Source organism: Podarcis pityusensis (genome assembly GCF_964106645.2).
Source record: "Podarcis pityusensis genome assembly, chromosome: 2".
Taxonomy (NCBI): Eukaryota; Metazoa; Chordata; class Lepidosauria; order Squamata; family Lacertidae; genus Podarcis; species Podarcis pityusensis.
Window position 1 is genome coordinate 49,470,168 of NC_138029.1, and position 24,373 is coordinate 49,494,540.

Here is a 24,373-nt window from a genome sequence, read left to right on the forward strand (position 1 = left end):
GGGGGGGGGGAGACAATAGTCCCACATCACAGAACACAGTAAAAAAAATTCTGTCTCTATCCCTTCCCACTATGTGGAATGAAAACATACACCACCATGTGATAGAAAACAATCCCATGACTGCAAACACAGAGCAAGAATCCTAACATCCTCACCCTCATTTAGATCTCTCCCTCAAGCAAAATAGATTTTTAGGTGTACCTCACAAATCTGTTTTTACTTTCAACTGTAGGACAGATGATCACTTAAAACAATAATAAAAATGGCCAACCTGTTAATTATACCCTGTGATTCTTTTATATCTTCCAAGTGTTTTATTAGCTGGGTTGTTAAATTTTATAAAACTTTCCATTTTCTTTACACACACACACACACACACACACACATATATATATATATTACCCAGAGACAGAGAGACAGACAGAGTCATGTATGACTAATGAAATAAACGTTTTCAACTTTACTAGAAAACACAATGAATGGCATATATGGTCTCAAGTAAGGCCTATAACTCAGTGGTAGTGCATCTGTTTTGCATACAGGAGATTCCAGTTTCGATCCCTGGCATTTCCAAGAAAGGCTGAAAAGGTCCCTTGTCTGGAATCCTGTAGAAGTACTGTCAGTCTGCTAGATGGGCCAATGCTTTGACTCTGCATAAGACAGCTTTCTGTGTTCCTATGATGTGTTTCCCAGAAGTCAGAAGATGGAGACGCAGGAATCTGAAGTACAGAAAGCAGAGGGTGCTGCTTTGATGTCCAGTCAAAGGCTAAAGGTCAGGCTCCAGGTATTTATCAAGGGGCTTCATTCTCAACAATGAATATACTTTTAAGAACCAGTAAGTTCTTGTGCCTTTCTCTCCTTCTGTGGTTTGCCAGAAACCAGAAGGAGAGAAGCATCATGGCATATCAGAGCAGAGAGGTTGAGCCCAATGGCTCTTAAAAATTTGTTTACATAGTGTAAACCTGGTTGCACAATACTGTACATCTGAACTAGCTCAGAACCCACTAACTGTAGGGGACACTGTTCAATTCAACCCCACAGACACAGACAATGTGGCACACTGCTGCCAAGACTGTAATTGGATAAACTATTCCAGCATTCTCATGCCATAATAACAGCCAACTCAAATTTTCATGTGAAACAGGAGCAGCTGCTGCAGATTTTAGTTAATATCTGGAGAGCGAATGAGAGTAAACAAAGCAAAGATGAACATAAATAATACTGAGAAGAGAGGAGTGACAATACCATTGGTCAATGAGAGCTGAATAGGCTCATTATTGATGGACTTTGCCCATCATTTGTCAGTTAGGATCAAAGTCTAATGATACTCTTTATAGTGAAGGGTGGAGAAGAAATCTTAAATATAAATAAACTAACAAACGTACTTTACTCTTGCATCTAGCCAGGAAACAAAATCATCTATGAAGATTTATTGAGAAACTGTAGGCTATTTTAAAGGCATCCACCTTTCTTGACATCTTTTCTGTCCCAACAAGAAAAAATGTCATTCAACCATGACAGGCAATACAGCTACGATCACACCTAAAGGTGTGTCCTTGCTATGTTAACAACAGGGTTGAAAATATACCTAAGAAAAGGTGACACAGCTAAACTCTCATTAAGCTCTCTTTAAGAGTGCTGCAGACAAATTCTAGAGTTAGGGGTGAGCAGAGAGGGAGCCAAGTTTGCTGACAACATGAAATTGTACAGGGCGGTTAAAGCAAAATGGGATTGTAAAGATCTCCAAAAATTACCTCTCTGAACTTGGTGAATGGATAGTAAAATGGCAAATGCAATTTCAATGTAAACAGGTGTCAAGTGGTGCATGCTGGGGCATAAAAAATCTATTCCACATATATGCTTATGGTTTCTAAATGGGTGGTGGCTGATAAGGAACAGCCTTGGGATTGTAGTGGATACCCGATTCATTGCAACTGTGAAAAAAGTGAATTCCATCCTAGGGATCATTAGGAAGGAATTGAAAACAGAACTGTGGCTCTACAAATCTATGCTGTGACCACACTTGGAATACTGTGTACAATTTTGGTCACCTCACTTCAAAAATAATGTAGGAAAGGCTCTGAACAGGGCAACCAAGATGATCAAGGGACTGGAGCAACTCCCCTTTGAGGAAAGGTTCCAATGTTTGGAGCTTCCAATGTTTGGAGCTTTCTAGTATTGAGAAAACATGAGTGATAGAGGTGTACAGTGGTACCTCAGGTTACATATGCTTCAGGTTACATACGCTTCAGGTTACATACTCCGCTAACCCAGAAATAGTGCTTCAGGTTAAGAACTTTGCTTCGGGATGAGAACAGAAATCGTGCTCCGGCAGCGCGGCGGCAGCAGGAGGCCCCATTAGCTAAAGTGGTGCTTCAGGTTAACAACAGTTTCAAGTTAAGTATGGACCTCCGGAACAAATTAAGTACTTAACCCGAGGTACCACTGTATAAACATATGTACGGTGTGGTGAAAGTGGATAGAGAATTTTTCTTCTTCTTCTTTCAAAGCACTAGAACTCAGAAACATCCAAATAAGCTGAATGCTGGAAGACTCGGGAAAGATAAAATAATAAAGTATTTCTTCACACAATGCAGAGTTTAAAGATGAAATCAACTCCCGCAAGAGGGAATGATGACCACCAATTTGGATGGCTTTAAATCAGGGGTGGGGGACATTTTCTGGCCAGAGGTCATATCTTTATGTCCCACACTTCTCGCAGGCCAGAGTTGGCAAGTGGGAAGGGCCATCCACCTGTCAATCACCTGGCATCATAGTAACACCAGATGATGCTTTCGTTTGAAACCCTCTGTTACTGAAATTTCAAAGCAAACCACAAGGCTTTCAAATAGCCCTTTGTAAGTATCCTAATGCAGATGAGGTCATCTGCGGCTACTAGCCATCATGGCTATGTTTTACCTTTGCTGTTGGAGGCAGTATGCTTCAGGATACCAGCTGGATACCATCCTGTGCTTTTATGTGATAGTCAAGACAGAAGAGGATGCAAATAAAGAGGACCTAACATTCCACTAATGCATTTAGAAGTACAAACATTAACATACATGTCACAGAACTACAAAATTGTTTAAGCAAAGAATATACAGAAACAACTAAAGTAATAGTTCCAGAAGCTTTAGTTCTATGCTGTGCTTTCTTCATTCACAACTGTAATCCTTGGTCTGGAAGCATAGGAATTGTGGTTTTAAATCTTCTGGTCTATTTAAACATGACCTTTTTTGTTTTTCCTTGAGTTCTTATGGGTCACTGACCTACTATGCAAATGTTTTTGATGAAATCGGGATGGCTTATTATTCTATTAGTTAAAATAAGCTTCTGTGTTTTTCAGGCCTGTGCAGATGCACCCATGCAAACCAAAATAATTTATCAAAATATGTTTCTTGTGGTCTTTCTAGCTGCCCTTTTCCTGAATTTGGCTTCCTCCTGTGAAGGCCTGTTGACAGAGCTGCTAATGGCTTCCTCTGTAGAAGAGGCGCCAAACTTTTAAGTGTTTAGGAAGGAGCAAAGTCCACTCTCATCAGTAAAGGGAGATCAAAAATGTTGCAGAGTGTAGTTATTGCTTACTGAAGACAGACATGCTGTATCATGAATGGAGCTCAGTATTACTGTTCTGTCATTCATATTAGCAGACCAATAATGCTGAACAGGCAACACTGATTAAGGATTTCATTCCAATTCATATATCACAGAGCCCAACAAACAAAGTGCAAAAAGATATAATAGCTGCTGGAAGTTCCATTGCATTTCTATCCCAAGTTGTATAGTTGTTCAATTCAAGACATTTTCTTGTTCATATTAATAAACCACTTCTAAAAGGCAGCAGCTGACACTAGCCAGGGAGGTTTAATTACCAACTGCTTCAAGCCTTTTAAAAATGAAACAAATGCCCCCCACCCACAAAATAATTAAATAAAAACCTTGGTTTTCTCCTTTACTTCTTCATGCATTGTGTGACATTTCTTCCTGTGAATAGGAACACATCTTTTATATCTAACCACTAACCACACATAGTATAAAACATGCTAATTTGATTAAGTCATAACTACACTGTCCAGCATGGTACTGAATTTCTTAAGTAAATGTGTGTGTTAAAGTGCCTATCTACATCCTTAATATATTTGGAATCATTCCAACCCAGTTCCCGATGCCATGAACCCCTGGTCTAGTTCATAGGTAATGCTTACTTATGGTTCCCTTGATCACCCAAACATGGTCCAGTGGCTTAACCATGGTTTATAAGCCACAAACCATGCTGGTAATTCATAGTTTGTAAAGCTTGCTTTACGTTAACTCAACACTCATTAATTATTGTATTGCAAGCCAGCCTCATCCAAAATCTGTAGAGCTGCAAGTAAAGTAGAAACTACAACATAGCCATCTTCTGGACATCTCTCCTTGCCAATAAGCTTGAGGGGGAACCCGCATCTGTGAGTCAGCATCACTAGTCAATGATAACTTGAGGTTTAATCATGGTTTATTATCCAAATCATGGAAATACAAGCTGCGGCTTGGTGTCACATGCCAACTAGGCTACTGAATAATCAGAAATGCGTGTATAATGCAGATTGTTGTGGACAAAACTTCAGGTGCTTGTTGAAAACTTAATACTCTGTCCATTCTCAGTGCCGGTGTATAAGTGCCTATCAACACTAATACTTCATTACTATTATATTAGTGCATTACTCTTTTCCATTAGACTATTTACCAGTGGACAAATGTTTGGGTTTTTTTAACCTGTCTGGCAATTCTCCTTAGTTAAGTTTCTAGACACTGCATGGCTCTAAAGCTGTGGTAGGACCATCAGCCTAATTTTGCATGTGGAGAAAGGGAGAGAGAGAAACTATACAGTGTTGTAAATTCTGTCCACTTTTTGCTCTGGCTGTGACCATCATGAGATGCAGTCTCTGACAGATTTTTCCCATAGAAAATGTTTCCTACTCTTGCTCTAAGGGTACATTAAGAAGATAATCTAATTATATCATTTTAGATTTGTTCCAATGTAATGGATAATAGGAAGCTGCCTTAGACAGAATTAGACCATTGGTCTGTCTTGCTCAATATTGTCTAGAAGTGAGCAGCAGCAGATCTCCAGGGTTTCAGCCCTACCAGAATATGCCAGCTATTAATTAATTAATTAATTAATTAGATGCTAGCAGCTTTATACTTGGTGGAATTCCAAGAAACCAAAAAAACAGTGCAGTTTTCAAATCAGTAGTTAAAATCAGTTTAGTTTTGAACGATTCAGTCCACCATCTTGATTCAAACTGGTGTCCAACTGTATCCAAACTATTGTATATCAACTGTTCCTATGTTGGGAATTGGTGCCCTCTCCTCCCCATCTGACAGGAAAAGGTAGCAGGCTTCTCATATACTGTTCATGGATCCAAATGCAATCAAAGCCTTAACAGTTTGTATTTATACTTCCATAAGAATATTTCCAAAAGCTCAAAGAGAAAGAGGCTAAATCGGGAACAAGTCTTTAGTTAACTGGATGTTACACAAGCAATCTTTGTCCACTGCACTTAGTTTTAATCAGTATCAGCCACAGGATAAAATTTGAATCTTAAAAGAATTCTTAACCTAAAGCATAAATCCAACATGACCTAAGTAATATGAAACATCTGAACAAACATTTATTTACCCCAATTCACCAACTTTTTATCCACTAATCAGGAAACTATTCACAAAGAATTTCAGAACATTCCTTTTGAATGAGGAAAATATACTTTGACACAGCCCAAATTTATCTCCCACCCTCCTCTCCCTGTAAATATCGCATAAAAAATGAACTGTCCATTTCCAGTGCAGTCATCTCGAATTTGCCAATGGCTACCTTTCCACTCAGAGTAAAGCCTTTTTAAAAAGCCCACCATGAAAGCAGCTCAAAACAGTCAAAATAACTTATCTGAAACATGAAAATGGGATTCTGTAACTAGATCTTCCCCAATATACAGAATTGGCTTACACTGGAGTACAGCTTCTGGAAGACTGGGAGTGGAAGTTAGTTTCCATGTGTACAAACTGCATTCCAACATATGAACTAAGCACCCAAATCAACAACCTGCACTATGTACTCTACATGGAGCCAATAATATATTGATTTTTTTATAGCCTATAATAGACTTTTAAACTGGCCCTTCTCCTTTAATAAGAATAACAAGTTTTCAGCTATTCACATCTCTGCAATTGTGAAGCTCTACTATACTTGCCTACACAGTACTGGGCATAACTGATTTCAGAGCAGCCACCGCCACCTCTGACTGAACAGCAGTTTTCCTATGGTGCAACCTTTTCCAAGGCCACATTTTATTTGCACTTAGTAATTTCAACCACCCTAAGTATTTTGCTGTCTATTAAAGTAAATCATTGCATTATGGTTTGATAACTTATATGCATCCAAATGCTTAATCTAAGTTACAGTTTTTAGGAAGCGTAAATCTTCAAAGTAACATAACTTGAAAGCTGTCAACAAGTGTGTTTTTGGCCTGAATACAATCTATAGACCTTTTCATATATTCAAAATTTACATGCAGGAACCATAACAAGCAATAAATTTCAAAGAAAAATGTCTATATTTTTAGTTTGTAGTTTTAGCTCTACTTTGATGTGTCGGCAAGTGAAATACTATTAAAACAACATTCATTTGGCATTGAAGTTTCATGCCTTTTGAATAACCACAAATGAAGCAAGTATTATTTCCAGTGATATTTTATTGCAATATTAATGACTATTTGGCCAGAGAGAGTCTAGCTGTCATAACAGCTACTTTATTAAAAAGGGCTAATAATATTTTTTCATCTAATATAACTGATCAAACTACAAGTGTAATTAAATATTTTCAACAAGAGTAAAAAAGAAATTGTATGAATAAAATCCCGTTTTAGAATGCAGCCTAATGTTCAATACTTAACTCTGCAAACTGCATTAGTGAAAAGGCAATCCCATTCAGCCTACGGCAAATTATGTCACACTTTCCATGACATGTGAACACTTGCAGGGATTGGCCACATTTTATTAGAGCTCATTTACACAACCATTTGAGCCTTTGGCAACTGTGGGCTTTGTCAGGCTATGCTACTGGAGGTTGGGCCAGATGGTGTTATTCACCACATGCTAAGCTGAGCCTACACTGCCTTTTGGTATTCAGCTGCCAACTGTAGATTTTCAGTAACGGCAATTGAACACCATAAGCCAGTCTGAACTCTGACCATATCAGCACATGGCTCCTATCTGTCCTCTCTGATGAAAAGAACCACTACAACTACACCCCACAGCTTTCTCACTATATTAAGATGCAAGGTGCATGAATTGGGGGGGGGGGGAGAATGCAATACTTCTCAACTTTTCTCCTCAAACCTATTCTTCCTGTACACTTTCCTTATCCACTGAATGTTCTCTACTCTGTTGCAGCCAAACCATGTTGCTTCTCCATTTACAATTTTGCAGAAATTCAGACCTTTCTCTCTGTCACCTTGGCAAAAACTCTCATTCATGCCCTGCTCATCTATTATCTCAGCTATCTTCTCTCTGGTGTTCTGTTTTCTCAACTTTATACCCTCACATATATCCAGCACTCTGCTGCCAAAATCATTCATTCCCTGGCCATCTGATCACCTTAAATCCCTATGCACTGGCTTCCTGTCGATTCCTGGATCTAGCACAACCTGCTTTGCCTTTATTTTCAAAGTCCTACACAGCTTCCCTGACCATCTCTCCTGATGGTCTTATAGCCTGATATATCACTGTGCGTTAGAGTTCCTTCTCCAGATTCTTCAATTACCCAAAGATCTGCATCCATTCTCCCTTTCTGCCATGTATACTTACAACTGTCTGGCAGAACAACTTCACATCTCTCCTTAAAGCCCACCTTTGTATTAACCTCCCTACTTCTTAAGGAACAGCTGATGGAGTTGGTTATGTTTAGCCTGAAGAAGAGGTGGTATGATAGCCATCTTCAAATAACTGAAGGGCTGTCACACAGAAGATGGCACAAGCTTCTTTTCTGCTGCTCCAGAGGGCAGGGTCTGAGCCAATGGATTCAAATTACACAAAAAGCAATTCCAACTAAGCATTAGGAATGACTTTATGAAAGTAAGAGCTGTTTGACAGTGGAACAAACTACCTAAGAAGGTGGTGGACTCTCCTTCATTGGAGGTTTTTAAGCAGGGGTTGGATGGTCATCTGTCAGAGGTTATTTAGCTGTGATTCACGCATTGCAGTAGGTTGGACTAGATGACACTTTGGGATCTTTCCAGCTCTACAATTCTAGGATGCCTATGCCCTTCAGGAACTCGGCATGCAACTCAGTTAAAGCATGTGCAACTAAAATATCTGTATTATCTAACTCTGTTGATTCCCCTGTGTTGAATTTTAGATTGTAAGATTCTTGTAAGAAACTATTCTTTTGTACTCTGTAAAATGTCATGCACACTGGTGGTGCTATTATGGTTATTATTCAGTGCTTTTCATAGATCACAAAATAGCAATCATAACTTGTTTATTCAGTTTTAACAGCTTGAATATATTCCATCCTCAAGCTCAAACCATTTCCCCATCCCCCAGAGTGAGACAGCTGCTATGTTAACATGTATAGTGGTACCTCGGTTTAAGAACAGTCCTGTTTAAGAACGATTCGGTTTACGAACTCCACAAAACCGAAAATAGTGTCCCGGTTTGAGAACTTTACCTCGGTCTAAGAATGGAATCCGAATGGTGGAAGAGCACCAGCAGTGGGAGGCCACATTAGGGAAAGCGCACCTCAGTTTAAGAACGGTTTCGGTTTAAGAACAGACTTCAGGAACGGATTAAGTTCGTAAACCGAGGTATCACTATGTGATATGTCACCCCTACCCCAACCTCCATCACATCAAGATAGCTTTACCATCTCTCAACTGTACAATTTAGATGGTTTAGCAAGGGAGAATACTTACAGCCGTTCAAGTTGCTTTAGATCCTGAAATGCTCCACGTTCTATTACACTAATTAGATTCTCTTCCAAATGCCTATTTTAGGGGAAAAAAGATATTTGTTGATGTTAAAAATATAAGCAATCTTCAAATTACTCAAATTGCCTATGTAAAAAATAAATACATCACAAAGGTTAGCTTCCCACTCTCTCCAAAACAAATGTTTATTATATTCAGCTAGCCTTCATCCCAAAGGGATCTCAAGGCAGCGAATAGCAAACCACTAAAATACAATGTTGCAAAACATTCACATTAAAATAGAACTATTAAACAATCTAAAAACCAGTCATATTAACTAGGGAAACAGAGAAGATACCAACTCATCCATCCCCAAATGAAAACGATTCCTGCTTAAAAATGAGTTTATCCATTAGTTTCTTTTCTTATCTATCATATGACAATGACACTGACTAATAAGGGCATAGAAATTAGATGTGGCATAGGGGAAGGGCGGTGACAGAATTCCTTGCGTCAACTTATATGTTTGGTAGAAGTCAGTAATAGGTTAAAAAGGTTGCAATCCTATGCATTGCCCAGAAATAGACGACAATGAACACAGTAGAACTTGCTTATGAGTAAACATATATAGGATTATGCGGTACAGGGTGTAGTAATCATCAGCTCTACTTAGCTACTGAATGACATGTGCATCAAGTGTTAATCAGGCTTGAAGTATTGTTATCAACTTAACAGAAAACCATACCAATTGAAAAACTCTATATAAGAGCTATCAGCTGATTTATATCTGTCTGTGTTAGATCTGTAATGTCTCTTTCATGCATGCAAGTTATTACTGCGGTCTTTGAGTGACTAACAGCCATGTACAAACTTGGCCTCAGGCTGCAATTCTAAATACCAGAATTCAGCTGAGTTCAACATGACTTATTTGACTAACCATATTCGGGGGGGGGGGGGGCTTGTTAAAATCACACATTTTATTAGTGAGCATTTAATGGTTTGCTAACACATTTGCACACAGATATTTCTACCACAGCATAACTTCAATAAATCAGACCATTGTCTGTTGTTGTTTTTCTGTTGGTGTCACTTATGAAATGTCACTTAGGCAGTAATGCTATTCACACTTTTTCTGGGTGTGAACTCGCTGAACTGAGCCGGCTTTTACTATTTAGGACTGCACTGCTTAAGTCTAAGTCAATATCCTACAGAACTCTACAGAACTTCCTGCTTACTAATTTAGTGAAGTCAATTTACAAGCAAGCGAAACGATACAATAGACTTATCAAAATCAAGTGTGGAAAGTGCAATGTGCCTGACATTGTACCTTTGAAAAGTGTACTTTTAGCATATAAATTCAATACAGTGTATGCAGCACAGCTGTGTATCAGCTTGAAGACTGACAACACAGAGGGAATTTTATTGCTTGTGGTAGATAGCTGCTGAATACTAAAATAAAAGGAACTGCTTTAGGGAGACTCCCCCCCCCCCATACTCACAGAACACGAAGATTCTTAAGCCCAGCAAAGTCCACCTTTGTAATCCTTGTAATGTTGTTTCTGTCTAAGTCACTGCAAAAGAAATAGTAAATTCATGTTTGACAAAAGCACCTGCTAGGCATTTCAACAATTTAAGAAATAACTATCTGTCTGAGAGGGAGAGAGCGCACCTAGGAAGACAAGATTAATTTATTCATGCCACAAGGCATTTAGCAAGTTTGTAAAGACTGGTGTGCCAGACAAGACCAATTGGTACTTGAATAATGTCAGCAGCTTGCTGCAGGCAATACTACTACTAGAGCTATTACTGTATTTCCCTTTTCACAACTCCAGTGTTGGCTCTATCAGTCTTTTCCAGAACAACCACAGATGGCTACTCAACTGAAGTTAATTAACTATATGAAAGTCAGGGCACTGTTGCAAGCCAAATAATAATAATAATAATAATAATAATAATAATAATAATAATAATAATACTTTTCCCAGTACTGAGCCGGAGCTGAACCAAATTTAAATGTCACTATCACACCGAACTAGTACTGGTCCGTTCTGCAGAGAAGCATGTCTGGTTTCCAGGGCAGAGCAAATTGGTAGTGCATGGTTGCCTATACTATTGAGAAGAGTAAGACTTTTCTAAATACCGGCACACATGGAATTTTGCATAATTTGACATTTTATATTTATTTTAATGTATAGGCAGTACATTAAAAAAACCTCTCTTGGTGTTAACACTGAGATTTTCATGTACACTTTTAAAAAGCAAAATCCAGGCTGTGAGAGTTTCAAATATTAGCTTTCCCTATCTAATACTATACACTGCAGACCTGTTGTCTATTACATAACAATGCATTTTTCCTGTCCCTGTATTATTATAAAATCTGCATCATAAACACTAATCATGAATAAAGATGCTACTTGACAACATGCATACAAAATGATTTTATGTACACATTTTAAACTGATTTGTATTATTCAGAATCTAAATTTCCTTGATGAACAATTGTTTTCTTCACATTTTCTGCTTCAGTTTAAACATTGTCTGTCATATCTCCACTTGTAGAATCAGTACTTCTCATGGTAATTGATTTTTAATCTATGTGTAATTTTTAATTAATATCCCATCCTGTAGATAAACATATTACCTTGCTGCTTGTAAATACTAAAACATAAAATGGGCACATAATAAAAAAAATGATAAAATTTAATCTTAAACATGTTTATTGAGAAGTTCCAGTATGCTATTCAAGGTTAATCCCAGTTAACCACCCACAGACTTGTAGCCTTAATGTACAACTTTTGAATAATTTTAGCAAATCCATGAGCCTGATTGGCATGACATGCTATATTTATTTTTTTTCAAACATGGAGTCAATTGTTCCAGTGGAATTTTATCCTTAACAGATATGGCATTCTAGGCCCCTTCTCTCCTGTGAATTTTCATTTGTTTAAAACCATCATTAACTGGATTGTCAGGTATTCAGGTGCCGTGAAATTATTACACAGGTGGGAAACCTGTAGACTCCAACTCAGTTCAGCCCGCATAGACAATGATAAGGATGGTGTTAAGTTATAGGGCCTAACTTGCTCACTAGAAGACCAATTTCATGTAAAGGAGCTGGAACAAGAGAGAAAGCTATTTTCTACAAGGCCCACCCTCAGTCTTTCCTGCCCACACCCACAAGGATACTTAAACCCTCAAGTGAGTTTAAACTTTCCCCTTTTTCCAGCATACACTTTCAATCTAAGTATTTTTATTTATTTTTTTGTCCTGTAAAAGCAAGAACCTAAGAAGCAAATGCTAACAAAGACATAAAACATATGCTTTGGAAACACATGCAAAAGAATCCATCAGTCCTCCACTTGAGATTTGTTTGCAGTAAACTTAAAGAAAAATTAAAAAATATCACAATGTACCACCAACATCCACTTCCTGCTCAAACAGGCAACATCCTTGAACTAACTGGCTCATCTCCCTGGCCCGCTGGCCCTGTGAGGAGAGAGAGACTTGGCAACCCTACAGGCCAACACAGTGAAAGGCCTATTATTAAACATTCAGTAGCAATTTGCGTATACAAAGTACTCATGTTTCATGGAGCTTTAAGAGAAAGCAACAAAACAGTATTTTGGCAGCCTCTTCCTTTTCCAGCCTGGTAGTCAACTGTTCTCCTCCTTAAACACTTCTCCATATTTTCAACTTTGTTACTTGCCACATATCACCACCCTCTGAAATTTGAAGTCTAATTTGAAGTCTTAGCTGCACTGAAATACCCACCTCCACCATTAACTCTGTCCCCTCCCACACCTTTGTTTTACCCCACACCCTTTAGCTATGTGACTTGTACCATCAGCTGTCCACAAATATGTAAAAGCTTCCTACTGTTTCCTTCAAAATTGCCTGCGTATCAGGAAATTGTTGTTTCTGTGTACCTTGTACCGCTCTCTAGCCCCTGGGAGCCTTTGTGATAGCTCTGAGGGGATTTTCTTGTCTTGGGTTGAAGCATATAAGGGTGGGGATTACTATGTATTAATTTTACTGGGTTTGAGTGTGAAGTTATAATATCTTTTTACTTGCTATATTGGTGAACCTGATTGGTGACATTTTGATGCATACCAAATGAACTGTTAATGGTTGGGGTTTTTAGTGTAATGTTTTCAGGTATACTTTTTATACTATGTATTGTTACTGTACCACAGTATTTAGATGGTTTTTGTTTCTTATGTGAACTGCTCTGAGCACAGACATAAAATGTGATATATAAATTGAGTATGACCATGGCCATTGCAACAGGCCATGCAGGTGTCTTATCTGGTATAGTAGAATTCCAGGAGCTGCAGCCTAATCTAGAAAATTCTTTGGGGAGATCATAATCCTCCACTTTACCTCAATAGGTTAGGTAAACAGTCCAAGGTGTGAGGTAAATTGTTCCTCATTCATCACAATTGAATGGACTATAAGTCTCTTTCTTCACACCACTCACTTTCCAGTACAGAACAGGGAAAAGAGGACACAGGTAGGAAAAGCCTCAAGAAGGAAAGAATCATCCCACACTTACGTTTGATACAAAAATTTGGCACTGAACAAATTATTATCTTGGCCAACCAAGAGTTTGAACTTTTCCTGGGTCCCACAAACTTGCCAATTAACTGTGCCACAACTTCCTATTTGTGGCCTGCTGCTGCAGTTAAAAGCTAGTTACTGCCCTCAGTCTGCAGTTAACTTTTACTTCTTCTCTCACTCCTAATCACACCCTCCTCCCCTACCAGATCTTCCCAGAACCTTAAGCCTTCAAATATATTCAGCTGCCATCTGCACTATACATTTAAAGCAGTAACATCCCACTTAAAACAGTCATGGCTTACTCCCCAAAATCCTGTGAAGGATACCAAGAGTTGTTAGGAGAATCCTATTCTCATAGTGCTACGATTCCAAGAGTTCCCTGGGAGGAGGGATGGATTGCTAAACTACTCTGTGAATTTTAGCTCGGTGAGGAGAAAAAGGATCTCCTAACAACTCTCAGGGCTCTTAAACCACAGTTCCCATCATTATTTTGGGGAGGCCATTACTGTTTAAAGTGGTATGATACTGCTTACAATGTATAGTACAGATGGGATCTTGGTCATTTTTTCAGATCAATAAAAAGTATATCCCACCCCCACCCCCCGCAGTTCTAATAACACTTCTCTGTTGCTTGGTATCACCATATGTACTTGGTTTCCTGCCTCAAATCTGTGGTTCTAAGAGAGGAAGAAGACCCTCTGAGAGCTTTTGCGGTGGGGGGGTATTCCCACAAATGGGGACACAGCTGCTTTAATTATGCCCTTATTTATTTATTACATTTGTACCAGTTTTGCCTTCGTAGAGCTAAGAACAGCCACATATGGCTCCCAGATGGTATTCTGCCCAGGCCAGATCCACAGATTAGAGTCACATGTTTCAGTTGAAATAATGCAAGTCAAGAGGCGGTATCTGGTCAACCTGGCACTTCCCTCTTGACTTTATCTTAACATAAGAAACGGGCTCAATATGAAGACCTGTATGTCACCTGACAACAATCCATCTGGACCTCCTTAATCTTACATTCGAGACATACATATTGAGACAACCACTGGACTAGAGAATGCCTCATACTGCCCTCTGCTGGTTACAGTTCTCTCAAGAACACAAAATGTACATTTTCAGCAACTTGGAACTTAACTGAACTTTTACTGGGCTATTTAAGGGGAGATGAAAACACAGATTAGAGTAATCTTTTGTGTGAATTAGTGGGACCCACGTTATGTTATACATTGAAGCCAGGGTGCTAAATCCTAATTTCAATGTTACAGGACTGACAGTTCGTGGAAATAGCCAGTTTTACTATAATTGCAGCTTTGAAAAAGTGGACTTTTTGGTAATGGCCAAGAAAATGAAAAAAAATTAAAGGCATTTTTATCAACATGTAAAATATGCTATTACAATCACAGTACTGAGTTTTGAAAAACTAGCAACAAGACAGATGTTAGAAGATACTGAATGTCTGTTGTAAAGGAAGTACCCTCATCTTCAGGGAGGGAGCACCATTACCACACAGCTACTACTGAGAAGTCTCTGTTTACAGTCACAGTACATTGGACAATGCCCACTGATGGGACCATGAGCCAGGGCCTTCCTCACTGATCTCAGAGCAAGGATCAGGAGGTATTGAGGAAGGTACTCTGGCCCTGAGCCACTTAGGGCTCTGTACACCACTATCAACACCTTGACTTGCCAAAAAGTTGAGTGTCTCCATTAGCAGTGATGCAGGAACAAGTTACAACAAAAGAGTACATACCGATATATGCCTACATTGTTGATGTTTCCCTTCACTATTACAGTTGTGGGGAAACAGATTGTTGTTAATGAGAAGAAAGTTAAACCAAAACACAATTATCACTAAAGCAGCTGTAAAAACACTGCTAGCTATAGATGCCAAAAATGATACCAAAATGTTAACATAAATATATGGTGCACATTGAATAGAGAAGGCGTTTCAAAAGCACAATGAAAGTTACAAACAACCCATAGTAATAGTAAGTAGAAGGAGCAATGTTAGAGATACGTGCAGAATTTTAGAAAGCAGTGAGGAAGTGCAAGTTAGTCAAGTTGTTCAACAAAATGTGTGCTGAGCAGAAGATCATTTTCAAAGTATTATCATGTATTTAATTCAGTATATGAAAGAAGAGATATTACTGAGATATTACTGCTCAAATGCTGTATCCTTCAAACACATGGTAATAAGTTTTACCAGTATTTGCTAAGGAAAATATGCACAGGTGGCCATCAGTAAGCTGTCATCTTTAAAAGAAGGGGAAGAAGCAGTTATGAAGCAAGAAGGGAACATGTTGAGAAGGGATATTCTGCAGTTAAAGGATGTTACACCATTAACAATGGACTTCAGACCATATAATTTCCATTTACCTGAGTTTTGAATCCTCATTTTACATCACAGTTACAGGGGACAATATGAGAAGATAGTGGCATCAGCTTCCGAACAGATGGTTCAAAGGAAATTTTCTTACTAAGAAAGACACTTGGGGCTGTATCCAGTGGTGCCCTTCAATTCATGGAATATTCTTTGACCTAGTGTTGCTCTCCACTAATAAGAGAAGAGGGAATGTGATTTCTTACCAATTTCCCCCTTTCTCCCTGCAGCTTCTCTCAGCACCTTCTAGAGCAGTTCTGGAGATTCTTCCCTACCCCAAGGAACAGATTGGGGGAGGGAAACAGCTGACTCCCTTCCTCTTCTCTTAGCAGAATCTTCTGCTATATCAAAGACTGAGTGAAAAAGCATCACTGAATTCAATGACATTCTCAGTTCTTCAAGCCCAGTTCTTCAAGCTCACTTTATCACATTATTGCGATAAAATGTATGCAACAAACTGCTGAAGCACAAATTACTCAATAATTACATGGGTTAGAAAATTTTCCCTTTTAAATGGAACGGTAAATAATGAGTTTAACAATTTATCAACACTTTATGTGCTAGATTTGCTATTTCTGTATATTTAGAATGCCAGCTATTTCCAGTAAAAGCAGCTTTGAATAGCCAGGAAACATTAACATTTGTTTTAGCATTCCAAAAAACAATTATGAAATGAGTCTCATACATTCATAACCTGCATGACCTGTGGCCCTGCTTCTCTCTCAGCAAATATGGCAACAGTTGTTACTCCCTACAACATATACTATTGGTTGTGTTCTTCCATTGTACCTGCTAGCAACCTCCCTCCCTACAGTTCTGAATTCCATAAACTCCAACTAAGGTTTAATCTTGATCATTTTTAACTAAAACAATCAAGAGCTTATTTATTAATAGAACATTCCCAATACAACAGCCAATCCTCATAATTGACTTCAATAGAATAGTTCCAAGTGAAAGAAGTTCTGTAAATAACTAGAAGCTCTTTCCTCACCTCAGTAGGTTTATACTGAAATAATTACCTATTAGGCAAACTGACGTTCACATTACCTATACTGTTTGACATCTACATGAAACCGCTGAGTGGGGTCATCCAGAGGGGTTTGGAGTATGTTTTCAGCAATATGCTGATGACACACAGCTCTATTTCTCCTTTACATCTGCAGGTGTGGCAGTGGAGGTGCTGGACCACTGTCTTGCCTCAGTAATAGACGGATGAGAGCCAACAAACTGAAGCTCAAACCAGATTACAGTGGTACCTCGGGTTAAGTACTTAATTCGTTCCAAAGGTCCGTTCTTAACCTGAAACTGTTCTTAACCTGAAGCACCACTTTAGATAATGGGGCCTCCCGCTGCTGCGCCGCCGCTGCACAATTTCTGTTCTCATCCTGAAGCAAAGTTCTTAACCTGAGGTAATATTTCTGGGTTAGCGGAGTCTGTAACCTGAAGTGTATGTAACCTGAAGCATATGTAACCCGAGGTACCACTGTAGACTGTTCCACACTAATGGTGGATTGTGCCCAGCTATAGTCACACCCTTTGTGTTCCTCCCACCAGCAAAAGTTGGCGTTAGAAGCATTTGTACAGGGATGGGGAAGGAACAAAAACCTTTGTGGGGGCAGTGCAGCCAAAAGCAGCTTCCAAGCCAGGCCTGGCTACATTTCCTCCAAGTTCCCTGGCAGGAGGCCCAATAGGCTTGGGTCTGATTTGGATGAGTGTGGACCATGCAAAGCAGACCAGAAAAGAGACTGCTTACAGCCAATCAGTTTAAAGGGAAAACCCCTACAGGCACAATATGAGCTCAGCTGCTGGATTTTAAATGATTCCTGGGGCTAATGTAGAAGAACTAGTGGATTCAGTCAGCCAGAGTACAACTGATGTGTTTATTCAGTTCACTTTGTCTAACGCAACATGCAGATGATACACATTCTTGACCATTAGCCTTTATGATGAGCAGCTTTTCTTCATTATGAGTAGCTATTAATGTTAAGTACATGCAGCAGCCAAATTCCACTTCAAATGTGACTTTTAAAGACACTGGAGTATTACAAGAGTACATTCAAAGTAAAATCTGATACACACACACTACCCCCCCAAAAAAGAACCCACTTTCGATGCAGCTTTTCAAACTCAACTGTAAAACAACAACAACAACAATTCTTGGAACTTTGGAAAAACTATTGCTATACCCTGCCAAAACGTAATATTTATAACCTCAAGGTCCAGCCTTTTATGCCTCATTTAGCCAACTCCTACAGCCAAGCTGGTGCCCAATGCATCGTCTGGGCACCCCAGGACCTCCATACACAGTGCGCTGGCTTGCACCTTGGAGAGGTCACTTTGGTGCTGCTAATGCAGCAAAAACAGCACAGGAGGCAGCAGTTACAAGTTACCGATCTCTGCAGCCACAGCAGGTGCTGTGATTCTCCAGAGGTCTCCAGACAGAAGCCTCCAAGGGCCAGCCCACCAATTCAACAAGCCAAAAACCAGTTCATTTCTGTAGTCTGGGTTTTCTCCCGCCAGCTACTAACAACCACCATTGTGGCACTTAGATCTTGGCCATTTCAAGGTGGAGAAGGGAGGAACAAGCATTTTGTGGTTTCCAAGTAATCACAGGGCACATTTGTCAGCTATATATAGTTTAGCATGTCATTGGTTGCTAGGACACCACAGAGAGCTTACCTTCCCCTCCCCTGAACTAAGAGAATAGCCATATGACACAAGATGAAGAACAGCAGAGACACCTGTCAACTGTCTGAAATTGGCCCAACATAAAGGGAAAGATATGGCCACACCCAAAACCACTACCAAGAGCACAGAAATTTGGCCTACTCCAAAACCAAGCCAAGTTACTGATCCAGATAATGATCCTGTCATCATAAATATCTATGGTACTCTTTTCTTTTTCTTTTTCTTTTTTAAAAAGGAGTGTTTAATGTTTAACTTTGAAGTAAACAAAATGCTACATTGTCATTGCTAAGCTATGGGCAATGAAAAACTGGCACATGACCTTCTGGCCATAACAGCTTTCGGTACGATTTTTTCCAACCCAAACAACAAACCAGACTTATTTATGTTGGCACTGTTGGCGGGGGGGGGGGGGGAGACAGAAATGTACTTCAGGGTTCATGAATGATGCAGTAATGTAGCCCTCTGTGATGGGGATGAGGAAGCAGGCATTACACTCTCCCTTTGGGAGAGACTAAGCAGTTAAATTTTTCTTCAGCTGTGTGGCTAGCAGGATGTATTCTGGCTTTTAACAGTGGTAGCTTAGCAACAGGAAAAGGACAAAGTACCCCTGCCTATTGGAAGACTTTGCATTACTGTGGCTTCCAATCACCAGCCGCACATTGAACATTAACAAGGGTATCAAATCAGGCACCCAAGAAGCCAGACCAATGTACCATATTTTCCATGCACTGCTAATGCAACTGGTGGAAGAAGGCACTTCAGTTTGGTAACTCATCAATTTGCCAGGCAGCACTATAGGATCCCAGACAGGAGTTAGGGAACATTTGAAACATCCTACCTCCACCCTGTTGCAGTCTAACCAAAGCCTCACTGAAACTCCATTGGTTGGCTTCCAGGAGCCCTAGAAGGAAGGGCACCACACAGGAAGTGCTAAGCTCACTGTAGAAAAGCCAGTTACCTCCAGCCCCCATCCTCCCTTGTAAATCAAGCCAAAGATCACTTCCCTTTGCTTGGGAACCCACCCAGAACCACCCCTTCTTTAATAAAGTAGTCAATGCCCAAGCCTATAACTGCTTGGACACACCAGCCCTTCGTTCTCTTGGTGCTCCTGAGTTGCACTTCTATACTCTCCAGTCCCCTTTCCCCCAGAGTCTTCTTTCCTTTCAGGTATTTGTAAAACAGAGTGGAAGGGTAGGTAACAGTGGCGCCTCTCCTCTCCAACCCCATTGTCCTCCCTGTGACACTGCAACTATCCTCCTTCTCCCTCCACTTTTGTTCAAGCTGCATTTAGACAGCACAGTTGTGTTACCAACTCACCCCCACAACCAGGAGCAAGACTGTACAGCTGTGAGGTCAAGGGCATGCTCACAGAGTGACAGAGCCAATCCAGCACTTCCACCGGTGCACCCGGCCTGCACAACCCCAACTTTCCCACCAAGCTGACCTGCCTCCCTACTCATGCTGGAAAACAGCAGCACCATTGCTGCCAGGAGGGCAATGGTGTGGCACCGCCTCGCCGCTCTGGATCTTCCTGCCAACAACCCCTTCTTCCCTCTGCCCCCCAATCTCTCTCCCTTCTGGGAAAGTCTCATAACTGAACCGTGGATTGCTGCTTTAGTTTTCTTTCCATCAAAATAGGTATTTTCTAGAAAAGCCCTGACTTTGAGGACACTCCTCCACTGAGACTAAAAAAATCTGATCATCCACACCTAGCTCCTTGGTATTTTGATTAGTGGGTAGGACAAGGCTCCACCAGCTTGACATCAGGCTGTTCTTGGGTGGAACAGGATCAAGGCTGCATTTCATCACCACTTAATTTTTGTTTTCTTTTTCCACGCATACACTTATGCTCAAAGTGTCTTGCAACAAGGACAACAGCAATACGCCACAAATCAGCATTTGCAAGAACCATTTCCTAACAGCAACATAATGGCAAATGCAACAGCATACAAAAAAACAACACTTGTATACTATAAATGTAGCAGCATTACACATCTTTGCAGTACGAAAAAATAACAAGGGATTATGAACCATTTTGCCACAGTCCTAGATATTCTAGCCACTGCTTGGATGTCTACTGCAAATCAGCCAAGCATCAAATCAGTATGACCAAATGTCAAGGCTTCCCTCAGTTTCCCCAAAGGATCACTGTGCCTTTGGTAGCAGCAGTTCAGGCACCACTGAGGCTTCCAAAGACAGGGGCTGGGGTCCCTGGAAACACTCCTCCCTTGAGGCTACTCAAAGTAAACAGCGTTTCCGTGCACTTTGGCACTTGCCATGGTGTCCGATTGCGCCAGAAGCGGTTTAGTCATGCTGGCCACATGACCCAGATGAGTGCGGCACCCCACAGTCAAGTTTGACTGGACTTAACCATCCAGGGGTCCTTTACCTTTACCTTTCTACCCACAGTCCATCGCCTGCAGCAGATTTGCATAAGGCTTCCAAAGGCTGGGAGAAGGGTCACCTTAGGAAGAGCTTTCTCCCTCGCACACCATTCGAGCAGAATGTCCACTTCATTTTTGTGTTGCATAAGGGCTTATTCCCCATCACATGGAGAAGTAGAGTGCAAATGTGTTTAGAGACTTGTGTCCTGAGCAAGTATGGTAGCAAACTTTTTTTCTTTGTGATATATTCAACACATGCAGCCAAGCAAAGCCATTGGTATAACAGGCAGTTTTTTGGGAGGAGGCAACAGCAGTGGAATGCAGTGATTTCAGATAGAAACATAAACACAGACTACAATGGCATGGAATGCCTACTTAACATAAACACCAATCATGTGAGTTCAGAGCTTAGCTCCTTTGGAGGAAGCTTTACCCATAAACATGCTGCATTAGCCATTTAATGTGAAGCATATTTGAGTAAAATGTGGGCTTTTTCGTGTGTGTGTGTGTGTTTTAATTTAGTAAGCCTTTCTACAAACAGGAATGTTAGAAGCATGTGAGCCAACCCTGATACAAAAACAGGTTTGAATTGCTTCACCACTCCATCCTTCTGCAAGAGTAATTATATTAACGACTGCCAGTCATTTAGAACACTGTTGCTCTCCCAAATCCAATACTGGTCTTAATAAAAATTTAAAAGTGACATAATTTGGAGGATATAACCTTCCCAAACAAATGAATTACTTTTTTTCACCCATCATATGTTACTGAACAATTCAAAAAGTTGAAAATCAATTTCATCCCACTCATTATCTCCTGCTGTTAACAATACACATATCAAAGATGTCAGATTTCATCTGAATCTAAATATTGTATTAATTTATGCTTTTAAAAAAGAAAAAAAAGAAAAAGCTCTCTCTTCACTTGATTTTCAGATGAACTGCCAGCTCCCTTGTTACTCCAGGAAAAAAGTGGACATCAGCCCAGCCTTCCCCAGTGGCCAAGAGCTGCCAATAGCTCCAGATTCCAAGGTTCTTATCTCCCAGTTGTTATGCTGATGTATCCACCCTTCTCTACAAGTGGGTCCTGTCCAACACTACTATTCAGCAGATGTCCATTTGTGCAATGGAACTTTCTACTCATCTCCACTCTGGAGCAGATTTTGAGGGCGAGCAGGGAGAGGAGAGGCAGGGGAAAGTCCCGTTGCATGAATGGAACTCTGCATATGCAACACTAGATTCAACACACGAGGTTTCCATACTGTACTGTGGAGCACTGTCCAGCTGTGTATGGCTGGGAACACCTCACAATGTTCCTTTATGAGTATGAAGCACACCCATAAAATATCCTCCTATTATTTATATAATCGTTCCCCAGGGAGGTTCACCGGGCACCTTCATTGTATGTTTTTGGGCACCAGGCAAAAACATTCCTCTTCAACCAGGCCTTTTCAACATTCCTCTTCAACTGGGCTGATTAATACTCTACAGCTTTTTTAATGTGTCTGTGGGAAGTGGGAGTTATTATTTTGCTGTTTTATTTTTAATTATTTACTTGTTTTTATCCTGTATTTTATTCTGTAAATCACCCTGAGATCTTATGATGAAGGGAGGTATATATATCAAACAAACAAATAAATATAATAATAATAATTATCCGATGATAAAAGAGTTGAAAGTCAGGGAAGTCATTATTATCATTGTTGGCTTCACTTCAACTCACAAAACCTCTACGTTATTCTCTAAACAGGTAAAGAAAATGGATCAGCAGTTAAAAATGAATTAAGGGATGGTTGACACCGGACAGTGTAAATCAGCATGAATTTCATGATCAATCATTTAAGCTTTGCCACATCTCTCTACCTCCGTTCACATCTTAGAGCTCTTCCACTGGTTAGAAAACCTCAAAACCCATCAAACCACTGGTTGGAACAAACAGTAGCCAAAGAAGGTTTGGGATGGGGGGAGGGGAGGAGAGATCTTACAATTATATCCCACCGTCCTTTCATCATAGAACCACTGAGGGGGCACAAAACTGAGGGTTCCCTGGATGTCTCTGGCACTGGCAAGACCTAGACTTGCTTAGCTTCAGCAAGGTGGAAGCCTCATGTTCAATAACCATACCATGGGTCAGCAATGGAAGGAGGATGAGAATGAAGCAGAAGCTTCTGTCCTACACAAACCCATGCTCCTCAGCAGCTTTGGACATCTTTTCAAAGTGTTACTTCATTGTCTGTTCTGGAAGTATCAATCTCCCATGCAGCATATGCAGTAGCTATTGGGGGTAAAAGACACACTGTTGTTTTTAAAAGGTAATAACAATGGATTGCTGTAGGACAGCAGTGGTGACAGGAACAACAACTACTTCTTTCTCTCCAACTGTTTTGTTACAGTTCAAAATTTTACTATTTTAAATTATAATTTAAAATGCATCAACAGCTTTTAAAGCAAGGGCTTTACTATGTGTAAATCAAGACCCTCCTTTCATTAGCCCATTGGATAATACGTAGGTGGAGGGCCGATTTGAGTCAGCAATACACCAACTAAGGGTCAATATTTTCTGGGCAAATATTTAGGAGACAAGTCAATTGTTCATTCATTGTACTCTGGAGAGAGCAGGGTTGAGCCATCGCCCCAAATTCACATGAATTAAGTGTCTCCCAGGCAACTGAACTGCCACAGCTACTGAAAATGTTGCTTCACAACACTGTGGACTCATATCCAGTAGCCCTTATTCCCGTAAGAAAGGAAACATAAAATATCACACAGCTTCCTTGAACGGTACTGAACCCAATCCAATCATCTTCAGCAGAAGGCGGCTGGCAAAGCTTGAAGAGTAGCCTTCTGCCCAACCGAGTGGGATGGTTTTATTTTCCCAGCTACCATTCCAGTAATTCTGCAAAGGCTTTTCTTTCAGACAGAGTGGCATAAAAGATATCAAAGGTTCAAAATGAACACCCCAGAGTGGGTATATGAGATTCCAGAGATGTTTACAAACAAAAAGTAAAATGTAGAAAATAAAATTAACAATAAAAAAATCAAATGAGCTGTGTATTAACCACTGTTCTATATCCTGAGCCAGAATTGTGATTGGGAAATTGTTGCAAGGCTATGAATATACTAGCAGTGAACTTGTGGTTTTAATCCTAGCACGTCAGCGGACATGATCCTTCCTGCATCTGATCATGATTTTGGCCATCTCAGGAATATTTCTGCTTGAATTATTCCACAGCATCTTGTTGGCTGGTTTCTGTCCTCCTCCCTCTAAAAGGGTCCTTTCCACACACCACAAAGTTCTCCTTTCAGTTTATCAGGTTCCTTCCTACAACTCAAAAGCAGGTATCCCTGCTTTTATCCTGTGTATCAGGCAGGGATTAAAGAAAGTAATCTTCTGCATGGAGATGGACTGATAAAAAAATG

At 40.1% G+C, this 24,373-nt stretch overlaps 1 protein-coding gene across 2 annotated transcripts in view; it reads right to left on the reverse strand.

The window, feature by feature from the left end:
• The window catches only part of SLIT3 (slit guidance ligand 3), a 415,965-nt gene that overhangs the window by 375,263 nt on the left and 16,329 nt on the right, over nucleotides 1-24,373 (reverse strand). For both annotated transcript variants that reach the window (XM_080995211.1, XM_080995210.1), the window contains exons 2-3: nucleotides 10,442-10,513; nucleotides 8,949-9,020 (exon numbers count right to left, since the gene is read on the reverse strand). In XM_080995211.1, the coding sequence (XP_080851337.1) occupies nucleotides 8,949-9,020; nucleotides 10,442-10,513 (144 nt within the window). The remainder of the gene's footprint in view (nucleotides 1-8,948; nucleotides 9,021-10,441; nucleotides 10,514-24,373) is intronic.